The 12042-nt window shown below is 42.2% G+C and overlaps 1 protein-coding gene across 3 annotated transcripts in view; it reads left to right on the forward strand.

The window, feature by feature from the left end:
* SV2B (synaptic vesicle glycoprotein 2B) overlaps positions 1 to 12042 on the forward strand; it is a 60756-nt gene that overhangs the window by 32333 nt on the left and 16381 nt on the right. For 2 of the 3 annotated variants that reach the window (XM_051628925.1, XM_051628927.1), the window contains one exon: positions 1513 to 2366. In XM_051628925.1, coding sequence (XP_051484885.1) covers positions 1877 to 2366 — 490 coding nt within the window. In that variant the 5' untranslated portion in view covers positions 1513 to 1876. Of the gene's footprint in view, positions 1 to 616; positions 650 to 1512; positions 2367 to 12042 lie in introns of those variants that run through there. The other variant, XM_051628928.1, reaches the window with a different exon arrangement.

Here is a 12042-nt window from a genome sequence, read left to right on the forward strand (position 1 = left end):
GGCTTTTTTAAATTATTATTTCATCTTTACTTTATTGTTCTTTTTCAGCCCTGGAAGAGTGCCCTACTGGCATTTTAACTTTATGCAAAATGTATTGCATGATTCAGGGTAAAGAAAGGGAAGAGGAAGCACCTTGAATGCAGTGACAAATGGCAGAGGGGTCAGAGAAAAGGAAGAGGCTCCTGCAGGGCCTTCGGAGACTGTGTTGTAATTATATGCCATAAATATACAGGTAGCTGAACAGAAATGCAGGAGAAGCTTCTGTGAAATTTCTTGGAGCAGCTCCCATGAACAGCACAGACTCCATGCAGAGAAGGTCTCTGCTCTATTCTTATCCTGAATATTTGGGCTTCTAAAAAAATCACAGTATTTGCAGAAGGAGTGATGCTGTTCTGAGCATTTTGTGAGAGTGCTACACCTGAATTTCTCCTCTGAAGTAATTTGAGCTGCATGTTACTTAAACCTCTACTGTCTCCCGAATAAGCTCCCCATGTGCAAGTGTTGCACTGGTATTTACAATGTGTGTGTTTGTGCTCACTTCTGTAGGTCAGCTGGCTGTGTAGGTAACAACAGCTGCATGTATAAAGACTTGGAGCTGCCCATGTCATCCCATAGATCATTTACACTTCACTAAAGCAAGTATCTCAAGGTGAATCCACATTTTGTGCATGCCTACACTGCGCTGCCTCTAGCGTGACTCTACTTGGTTTCCCACATGAGTCTCCTTTCATACTCCCTGACTATAACTGTGCCTGGCAGCAAATGTAGGAGGACACTGGAGAGGCAGCTGGCTGAAAACTGCTTGAAAAATAATGGAAATCAGGTGTCCAAAATGAGAATGTGTTTAGATTAGACTTGGCTTCCCTTGTTTTTCCCTGCAGAGAGCACTGGTTCCATATTAACTTTCTTTTTAGCTCTCTGTGAAAATCAGGCTCTGTTGATGATATGGGAAGAGCAGAGCTTGGTGTGACTTTCAGTGACTTTATCTTGGCAGACACTGTGCTATTTGTACATCTGTCATACAGATGGGGAGACACCAGGGAAAAAAAAGAAGCTGTTAAATAAAATTAAGTTTGGGATCTGGATGAAAAAGGAAAGCAAGCACTTATTTTGATGGTGTTAACCAGTTGTAGGTAGCAGGGATGGGCATTCTCTGTGGAGATGGATAGAAACATTTAGGAACCTGGGAGCTCTGCTCCAGCAACCCAGCTCTGTTCTGCTCCCTGTAGAAACCAGCGCTGCATGTGGGAGGTAGGACTTCTGGGAATGACAGAAACTGGGACCACACGTTGCTTTACATTCTACTTTAGATTCCCACTTCACTTGGTAATTTTTAATGCTCTTTTTTGTTCTGAGGCTTTGGGTTTTCACAAGGCAAAAACATTCCTCAAACACTGTTACCTATTTTTTTTTTGTGTAGAAGTGTGTATTAAAAATGTTGGATGTTGAACTCAATGCATATGTGCTTGCAAGCTTACTGCTGTCTCATGGCTATTTTTTCCTCTTTCTTAGGACATGGCCTTCACCACCACAATGAATCAGGAAGAACCTGTCAAATCCTCCTAGCTCCCTGGCTGTGCAGTTTGCTGTTTCCTAGGGAGCAGCTCTTCCTACCCAAAGCACAGAAGAAACCAGCAAGTCACAAATGACAGCTGAGAAGTGAAGCATTATCAAAAGCTGTGTGAGACTCTGTCCGAGAGACACTTGATATAGTAATTCTCCTTTTGAGCCTGGGAAACTGTTGTGTATCCCTTCAGCTCCAAAGAACTAAGAGTAGATATGTTCAAATAACCAACACCAGAAATTAAACCATTCAATACGTATGTTATAGAATTTACACACAGTGATCTACAGCATTTAGGAATCTCCGTTCAGAATGGATAATGGATATAGAAACACAAACCAAATCTCAGATGACTATAGGTACCAGGATGGTAACTATGAAGGGTATGCACCCAATGATGGTTACTATCGTGGTGGGGATGAGCCTGCTCACGAAGAAGATGCCCAGAGTGATGCTACAGAAGGCCATGATGAGGATGATGAGATCTATGAGGGGGAATACCAAGGGATCCCACACCCAGATGACATTAAAGAGAAGCAGAAGAAGCGAGCTCCTGCAATGGATGATGAGTACAGAGACCGTGCTGACCTTATGGCAGAGAGGATGGAGGACGAGGAGCAGCTTGCCCACCAGTATGAGAACATCATTGAGGAGTGTGGCCATGGACGCTTCCAGTGGATCCTCTTCTTTGTTTTAGGGTTGGCACTGATGGCAGATGGAGTGGAGGTGTTTGTGGTTGGATTTGTTCTTCCCAGTGCTGAGAAGGATATGTGCTTAACCAGTTCAAACAAAGGGATGCTAGGTAAGTGTCGCTTGCAAACAGCTCTTCTCATGCAGTAGAGAGTATCTAGAACATCTTTTCCTAGTGACCAGATGATTTCAGAACCTTTAGATGGCTGTCATCTTGTGTTACATGCCATGCATAGGGAAGGCAGATAGATACTCGAGAGCAGCAGAATTGTACCACACCCAACCAGCAGATCAGCTGTGCAAGCCTGTTGCTTCTGTGCTCTTATTTCTTGGACAGAGCAGTTTGCTAACATGTATGGGGGCAGAATTAATTGGTGGAGGTTTCTTAGGTCTGTGGAATGCAATTGTTGTGCTGCACAGGGATTAAAGTCTGGAGCTACAGGCGACATCACCATTGACATCTCCCTGTGGTCCCAGTACAAAGGCTGAGTTATTGTGAGTGACGCTGGGTGGGAAGGTTTGGATGAGCAACTTTTTCCCCTTGCACATTATAAGCCAAAGTCAGCAAAGTCTTCCAGATCTCCAAGAATCAGGAAAGCATCCAGCATGGCCTCCAGTGATAGACAGCTGTGCAATATTACTGTACATCTGAAAGGAAAATAAAATAGCTCTTGGAAGGCCTGCTTTAGGAGAGGGACGTTCTGTCTGGATGGACAGGCACTGGGGTTGTAGGGGAATCATCAGGATTCATGTATTCTGGCCCAGAAGCCCTGCCTAATGCAAAGTATTTTGGATCAGGTCTCAGGGTCTGGCTTCATTCTAATTGCATCATTTTCTTGTGACAAAGGTGTCAGACAATTATCCTTATATAGACCTCTCATCTCAGTGTACTGAGGTCCTAGACATTTTTATCATCTTTCTTCTTTTTTCTTCTCTCAACTTGAAGATCAGGGTGTTTGTTTCCATAGTTAGCTAGTTTTGTACTTATTTTTGTGCCTGAAATGATTTGCTAATTTTTTCGCTTAACGAACCACTTAAAATTTCTAGCTCAAGGTAATCTCAGGTAAAATTTTTAGAAGAAAATCAGTCATGATTTGATCCCAATTTCAAAGGGATTTCCAAATTCACCAGCTCCCTATGAGACATGAGCTTGGGTGCCTTTTCAGTGATGAGACACTTTTTAAAAATCAGGTCATTTATTTTGGTGACTTCTGAAACTCTGACCCCAAAAATATCTATCTCCATAGAGCTCAAGTTCTGGCAAGCACTTGAGCCAGGAAACTTTAAATGTCACAAGAAAATCTGTCTTTGAAGTATTTCTGGCCCCACCACAAGTAAAAATGAACAAGAAATCTCTCCAGGGAGCTCATTCTGCTTCTTCCAGCTTAATATTTGCAAGGCTGAAAGTTCATAGTGTTCTGATAAGCTCTGAATAAGCAAAGAGAAGTTTGGGTCTGTATCCAATCCCAGCTCCAGCCTCCTCCACATAAATCAAGCTAATCTGAAATTGATAATTAAGGGAAGAACACTTGTTTTTCTGCTTTTCCTGCCCATTTTTAAGGACAAATTATGAGAACATGGTTTTGGAGAGCAATTTCCTTTGTCATTAGCTTGTTTGTTTGGAAGATCTGCTGTCAAAGCCTGTGTTCACAATATTTTATGTCTTAAATATGAGGGGAAAAAGACTTTTCCTAATAAAGCAAAAGTTGATTCACCTTTGAGGCAGAGAGGAAGCTGGATATTTATGATAGCACTCAGTTGTTACTGATTGGTGTTGTACATGAGGCAGGTCTCTGATTTAATCCATCTTATTTGTTAACACACTTTCATGGCTTCTGGGTATTTCTCTCCTGCAGGTTTCCTCTTGGATCTGAGGTTTGTGAGATGATTCTTGGTGAAACTGAATTAAGTGTGGCTCAGCCTTAGACTGCAGAGCAGGGCGCTGATAGGAGTGATGGATCCCCAGGGGCATCAATGAGTGAGGGTCTGGAGAGGTTGTGGAGGGTGTAAGAGGGGAAGAGTGTGGGTCTCTGGGTCTGGAAAGGAGAAGACCTTTCTGCCAAACTAAGAGCAGCAGCAGGGAGTGGAGTGCTGGAGGTTTGGCAGGCAGTGGGACAGTGCAGGGACATGAGGTTTGGGCTTGAGTTTTGGGTGCAGACCTGTCTGCAGCACAGCCTGGTGTTCCAAGTACTGCTCCTGCAAAGGCTTCATCCCTTTTCTGAGCAGCTGTGGATACATGGCATGATATGGACAGACAGATATCAGCTCCTGAAGGGAAAGGCTGGGGAAGTGCTATTGATGGAGACAAGAACCTGATCTTCCTTTAAACCTTTCCTGGATTAGCTTCAGCACCCATCCACCTACAACTAGAAAAAAGAAATCTACCAAAGCTCTGAGCCTCCAACACATACTCATTGCCCCCAGGGTCTCTGTTCCTGTGATGGTCTATGGGTTGTGTTATTGCAAATTGATCTTGCTAATACTCAGGGTTCAGTGATACTTACAGGTTGACTTGGTGGCAGTCGAAGAGTTATTCATCTCAATTTCTGCCTAATGTGCAGTGATGATCTTGCAAGGGTGTGTCTGCACAGAATGGAGGGTTGATTAGAGAAGGCACAGCTTTCCCTCAAATTAAGGGTGCAGGGCTATTATCCACACATGAATTACTACCCCTCACCATATACCCAGTTTCTGATAGATCTCTACAAATTAACTTGTGTTTTTTCTCAAGTGACTTCATCTCAACATATTTTTGCTGAGGAAACATAATCAGGTTACCCTAGGTCGAGTTGCTATCATTTCAACATATGAGAAGGTCTCAGCCTGAAGAAGAGAGGCCAGAAGGGAAAAAATGGGAAATAAGCCAGATAAGTAATCAAACTCTCACAGAAATAAGAAGGGACAAATAAGAGAGCTAAAGTAGGTGCCCTCTAAAGACCATTTTGGTGAAGTTCAGCTTCTGCTAAAAGGACATTTTCCATTTGATTCTCTGTATATTGCAGATTTTCCCTCCCCCAGAAAGCAGACATGGAAAAATAGCAAACAAATTATGGCGAAATTATGCAAAAATTACAAATAAACAGATGCCCACAGTGTTTCATGGAATGTGTGAAAGGAGTATGACACATCTTAGAAAACGTTTACATTTCGTTCTGAAAATAAACATCTCACCATCAGATGCAAATTAACAGCTATTTTAGCCCTAAATATCCCTAGTGGGACAAAACATATTTGGAGCTTTTCTGCTATGTGCAATCCCATTTTGAAGATGATTACAGGGGTATTAAAAAAGAAAACCACAGTGTATATTTTAGCAGTTTCATTTCAACAGTTTTAACATTAGTTGTTTAGAATAAGTTTGGTAACTTTTAACAACATTATTTTTACATATTCATTTGATTAATCTGCTTTGTTTTCACCAGCAGTAGTCATAATAATATTTCATAAATTTACTGAAACAGGATATTCCTTTTCAGTATAATACACCTTGTCAGAAAGAGCTTTGTTTATTTGCTAAGGATAATCATATGAAGAGTCATAAAAATTGTATTTTTTAATGGAAGGCACAGAGTTTTTGGAGAAATATTGTAGAAATTTATATCTTCAAGTGCTTTTAATCACCTCTCAGAGGACTAAATATCATATTTGCAAATGTAGAGCAATAAAGACATAGTAAGGGTGAAAGATGGTGTTATAGTAAAGTTTATAAAAATATAAAAAATTCAGGGCACAGAGCATGAGAGTTCCCAGCTCCCCAGAGCTGCAGTTGTTATCAACATTTCACAGCTCAGTAAACTGAGACAAGAAGATTTTTAAGGGCTTTGCTCATAACTGCAAAACAGCCACACCGATGCTGAGAATAAAATCAGTCTTTCAGGAAGGCAGCTTCTTTTTTCTTCTTATGATTTAATAATAATATTTGAAGAAGGGCATCATCTTACAGACTTTTAACCTGACAATGTTAGATAAAAGAAAATAAAAAGATCCTATTCGTAATTATGCAATTATGTAGCAATTATGTAGTCTGTGTGAGCTAGGTTAAATAGGATGTGTAACAATATCCCTGCTTCTAGTTCTGAGAAGAGGATGTTTTATTATCATCAGCTGTGATAAAATCTGGCCTCAGCTTCTCACTGACCTGAATTCACCTGATATGACAGTAAATCCTAATCCCCTCAGCAGAGCTTTGTGGCTTTTCTCTATTTCTCTTTTCTTTTTCCTTTTCTGGATAAGTGCAGATAAGATGAGCCACAACTCCCTTGCTTTTTTGGGGCTCGTGGTTGCCTGCTTTGCACCTCCAAGGCCATGGATTCCTAACATGGCAGCTGGTAAAACCCTGGTGAGATCCACTCATGCCCACAGCCCAAGCATCCGGCATGAGTTCCTGGCTGCTAATTTTTTGGTCTTCAGCAAAATCTCTTCCAAAGTCCAAAGACAATCATCACCCCAAGAAGTAGGGTTATATTATGAGAATGAAGGTGGTTTTGTGATTTGGGAACACCCCACATCTTGTGCAGGTCTAATATCAGGATGGATGTGTCCCCATTTGTAAACACTGGGGGAACTTCATCTGACGTGAGCCAGCACGAACGGGCTTTGGTTTAGTGACAAGGGATTTGTTTGGCTTCCTCTGCTACAAACTTTGCTATAGCGTAGGGGTTGGGTGGGGGGAACCAGATGGTCCCATGAATATTGTAGTGATGGACAAGTCCCGTGGGGGGGCTGTGAAGCCATCTGAGTGTAAACAGGTACCCACGCTGTGCTGGCAGCACTGGCTGCCGCGTTTGCGCCTTGCCTGGCAGGGCTGCGTCACAGCCTGGAGTCACACACCCACCTTTGGCTGCAATGTGCAGAATCCCCTCAGTCTCAGCAGCCAGATTCACGCAAACTCCATGCCCAGATCTCCAGAAACAGAAAGCTGCCTCTCACAAGGGTGATCAGTTTCTCAGTGGCAGAGCCGTTATCTGGAGATGAAGTTTCTCAGCTTGTCCTAAGGCAAGTGCTATGAGACTGCTCTTTCATTTGATTTCCTTTTACAAGGTCAAGGAGGTTCATGGGGAAAGCACTAATAAGCCTGCAAGGAAAAGCAGATTAAAAATTTCAGGAAGAAAAGGAAAAAAGGCCACTCAACCCTTTGTTCATCCTCTGTTGAGACCATCCCCTGACTGGGACACACTGGCCATTGTTAGGGAATGAGACAGTCAGGACTACCACTGATTTATTCCTCTCTTTAATTCACTTACACACAATTGGATCCTGTGCTTTGCCTCGTCCATCTCCCAAATTGTCCAGACCTGACTCTCAAAAATTGCTTCTTGTATAACCGATCCTACGCTGGTAAGAGTGTCTGGATTTCCTTTTTATTACAGTTTGAACTGCAAGATATATAACATCCTAATCTTTTTGGGTTGTCCAAATGCTTTCCCCTTTCAAAAATCTTCCCTCTTACTGTACTGACAGAAGCCTGAGCTTTGAAGGTGGGTAGGAGCTTCCACATTGCTTTGGTCACTGGCTCCAAGCAGATCTTTTAGCAGAGGTGAGACAACTCTGCACCTGGACCCAGGCAGCTTCTTCACTTTCATGACAGCCCCAAGGACTCTGGGACTCATTTTTCTCATTGAATTGGGTTTTTTTTTTCAGCTCAAACTTTCAATTTATTCTACAAGTCTTTGTCCTGACTTGAAAGGGGTCATTTTCAGATGTGCCTATTTTTAAAGAAATTTATTTCCATTAACTGTTAATGAAAGAAGTTCAGAGATTTATGTAAATGTTGAATGTTTTGTTTTCCTTCTGAAACTCTTACTTCTGATTACACTGAAATAGTAAAAAGACAGTTCAGCACACAGACATGTACTGTATCTCCCTTTCTTTATTTCTTTATTCCTAGAACTTCAGCTTTTAAGACCACAATTTCTGTTTAACATGGAGCACACAACTTCAATGAAGGCTAATAGATTTCTTGGTGACAAAATGTTGTACATGTTACCTCTTGTCTAGTGAGAATCAGCCCAGTCCGTGGTCACATAGTTTCCTTATAACTTCAGCATTGCATGAGTAATAACCAGTAATTTATTGTTAGAAATTCTGCTCTTTGGTATTCTAACAATTTTATGGGAGGCTATTGCAGACTTCCTCACAGGCATTCATTATACTCCATTGTTTGGAATAGTCTGCAAATATTGGTTTATTCAGAGTTACCCATAACATTTCACCTTGCAACTGCCTGTGTTAATTTGGAAACTGAGCTCTCCTAGCACAATCTAGGTCTGCATGGTTTGAAGCTGATATTTGAAGTCAAGTAACTGGTAGAGACTGTTGTAATGTTGTTCCCTAGAATATTTAGCAGACAGAAGTAACACAGCAGAAGAAATATTAGTGATAACTTTTCTTGGTCTAATTCTTCTTAGAATTTGAGTTTCCTTGATACAAACTGGATCTTTTTCAGATGTAACCATCACTGTGTTCTCCAGAAGACACTATCTCCTACATGGAGACTGTAAATAGCTACTCCACTCCTCCCTGGGTCCCTGCCTTCTTATTGTTAATCCAGGGCACTGCATTCTGCAAAGTCTGTTCTGCACCTTGGGTCTCAAGACCCATCAGCTGGCAGAGTGTTGTATTGCAGTTGTCCCAAAAGTTTTGATGATATTGGCCAGAACATGCAGTCTTCCCAAAAAAGACCTCTCCATCATAGTAAAGTGTCCTGCTGGTTTTGTTTCAGCTCTGTAGTAAACATTTCTATAGCTGGGATCCTTCCCCTCAGAAACTGGCCAAGCAGACAGTCTCTGGTCATTCCCGAGGTTTCCTTTACTACAGATTTTCACTGCTTTAAATTTCTAATGGACAACGTATCCAGTGGCTTATCTCATGTGATAACCATTTGAAGCTGCATCTTGTGAGTGAGTTTGTGCTGTTCACAGATCCGCTGTCTTTTATCTTGCTCACTGTTTGACGGATGCTGTCTTGCAGAGATAGAATCTTCCTTTCTATCACAGATTTGGGCTCCTCAGTCAGAATCTGAAGGGATTTGTCCAGAAAAACAGCTCCACACCACTTCTTGATGCCTGGTTTCAAACACTGTCATGTCCCATGCCAAGCCCTCTCTTCCCATGACCATAGATCTGGCTGTGCTGCCACCAACCAGGGTGCTCACTGGTTAGAAGACAGTAACAATGTCCTCCATCTCCTCCTGACCTGGGATGTTTTCTGTTACTAAAGAGGATTTGGATGAACATCTGCTATCCAGGGATTTTCTCCAGGCTGGAGTCGGGGGCGAGGGGGGGAAGTCAAAACCAGCAGTCTGCCAGATCATTATTTCTTCCACCTCAGGGTTTGGAGGAGTGAGCTGACTGGTGCTGTGAGCTGCTTGTAGGGTGGTGGAAGGGCTCAGGGTCAGGTGGGTGGCTGTGATGTACCAGGCATATAATGACTTCTGTCTGCTGGCCATGATCAGGGCTGCTTCATTAAATATAGCTCAGGAGCAAGGGTAAAAACATGAAGTCTTACAGCCCTGCATTATGATTCTTCCTTCAGAAAGATTTTCAACTGAAATAGGTTTTTTTTGCCTCAACTCTCCCTTGTGGTTTGCTCTTCATCAAGCAAGCTGGAGGCCAAAGTTAATAGAGAAAGAGATCCCAGAATCTCAGGTGTGTATGTCTTCTCTGAGTGCTGCAGATTGATATCTGAAACCTTTTCACACCTTCAGATCATTTAACCAAGATAACTGGGGCCAGGAGGACAGGGCAGGGGATGTGAGTATTAATTCACAGAGCCACGTGCTTCTGGGGTAGGTACAATTGTGCTGGCACAATCCTGTGTCATGGTTCTGGTAGAAAGGCTGTTAAGAGGCAAGAATGGAGTTGTTTGACTTTGGCAGACACAATCCTGATTGCCCCCTAGACATTGTGTGGATAGAAGAGAAAGCAGAACTGTTCAGAGAGGTGACCCCACTGCTCTGCTGTGGAATGGGGAGATTTTAGAAGTCTGAACTTTTCCACTTCTGATCAACATGAGACAAACATCCCTCAGATGCTGCAGTGGCTCTCTTCTGCATAACTTTTAATTTAGTATGTGTTGCAAATCAAGTGCAAGCATTTGCAATTGAAATAATCAGCTGCCAAAGAGCTTTCTGCATGAGTCCTTAGCTGGCTTTGGAGGAGGGCAACTGATCCTCTTGTTTAATCGTTAATGAATTGTAAAAGCAGTCATTGTCACCTTGATTCTCAAGTGATGGGTTTGACAGAACAGGTGCTGGGGAAGATGTTGGCTCTCTAGAGTAGTCAACACTTGGTTCAAGGTCAGGATTGACCTTCCAAAGGGACGTTCTTCAAGCATGCCTGAAAAATGTTACTTTAACTTCATTTCTTCATTCAGCAGGGTGGAATGTTTCCTATTAGGGAGCAGTATTTACCTACTCAGCATCCTTTGCCTTCAGTGGCAATGAAAGCCTGTCTCTTTTTGGTCTTGCCTCTTATGGGCTTTTTCATAGGAGCCTTGAAGACACATGTTCTGGCCTGATCACTTCCATCTTTCATGGCTCAAATGAATGAACAGAGATTTGTTCACAAACTAGCCTAAATCAAAAATCTGAAGTTCAGAGGCCAATATAGCCTTCAAAGACCTGGCCCATGTGCTGCCAGCTGCTGTACTGATCAATTCCCAAATGTTACTCCTTAACAGCAGTGGAAATAATTTGTCTCTAGCTGATCAATTTTTCCAACCCTCCGGCACTGATTGCTACTAGATTTTAAATGCTTAATGTCTGAACCTGCTGTTCTTTCATATCATAACTCCTGCAGGCTTCAGCAGCAATTTTGCCAGCAAAAGGATCATAGCTTGTGGTTCTTCATAGGACTATTACTCACTGAAGTCTCTACATCTGAAAAGCAGATAAAATAAATGAAAAAAAAATATTCCTGGACCTTTGAACACTATTAGTTAATGCTATTTACACTAGTACATGCAAAAAAGAAAAGGCAGTATAATAGCTGGCCTGTCTGGTGTCTGTGTTAGTAGAAGAACCAAGGATGACCGATGTGTCTTCTAACAGTTAGAAGTTGCAGAAGTCAGAGTTGCAAGCACATAGTAAGTTGGGTACAAGAAACCTATTTGGAGAAGAAAACCATTCTCTCTTATTCAGCCTGGCAGTAAACATAGTCACTGACACTTATCTTTTGAGGACCCCATAGTAGATGACCTAATGAAGACAAGTGAAAAAGAAGAATTATTTGTCTTAACAATGACTCTATAAGGTTATCACCTCCATAGAGCAAACTGTCAAGACAAGCAGTAGGTTCTCCCTTGTCCTGAAATTTTCAGATCAAGACTCTACTCTTTCTGTAAGTTGTCCTTTAGTTAGGTGCAAGGTTTTGGCTCACTATCAAAGGAAGTAGCTGTGCTACACAAGGTCAGTCTTGCTAATGGAGAGATCCCTTCAGATAAAGCTAGGAAAAGCAGAGAGTGAAAGAGATTGTATACTGCAAAGGAAGCATGGGTACAATAGGTAACCTGCAAAGAGATTTATTCATGCTTTAGCAGTCTGCTCTCACAGCTTTCTGAGTATAAACAGCAACCAGACAGGGCGTTCTCCCTACTCATCCTCAGTCTCGTTGTGCTCAGGGGGGGCAGTGGAGACTTCTGTGTATCATTGGTGGCACATAGCTGGGACATGTGCATCCTAAGCTGCTTATGTCTGGCCATTGCTTACGTGCGGGGGATATGTGAGTAGTGAAGTTGGGAAAGAAAGATGTGGATCTGATCAAAAGAGGGTGTGACTGTACTGCATGCTG

This window comes from Apus apus, chromosome 10, assembly GCF_020740795.1.
Source record: "Apus apus isolate bApuApu2 chromosome 10, bApuApu2.pri.cur, whole genome shotgun sequence".
Taxonomy (NCBI): Eukaryota; Metazoa; Chordata; class Aves; order Apodiformes; family Apodidae; genus Apus; species Apus apus.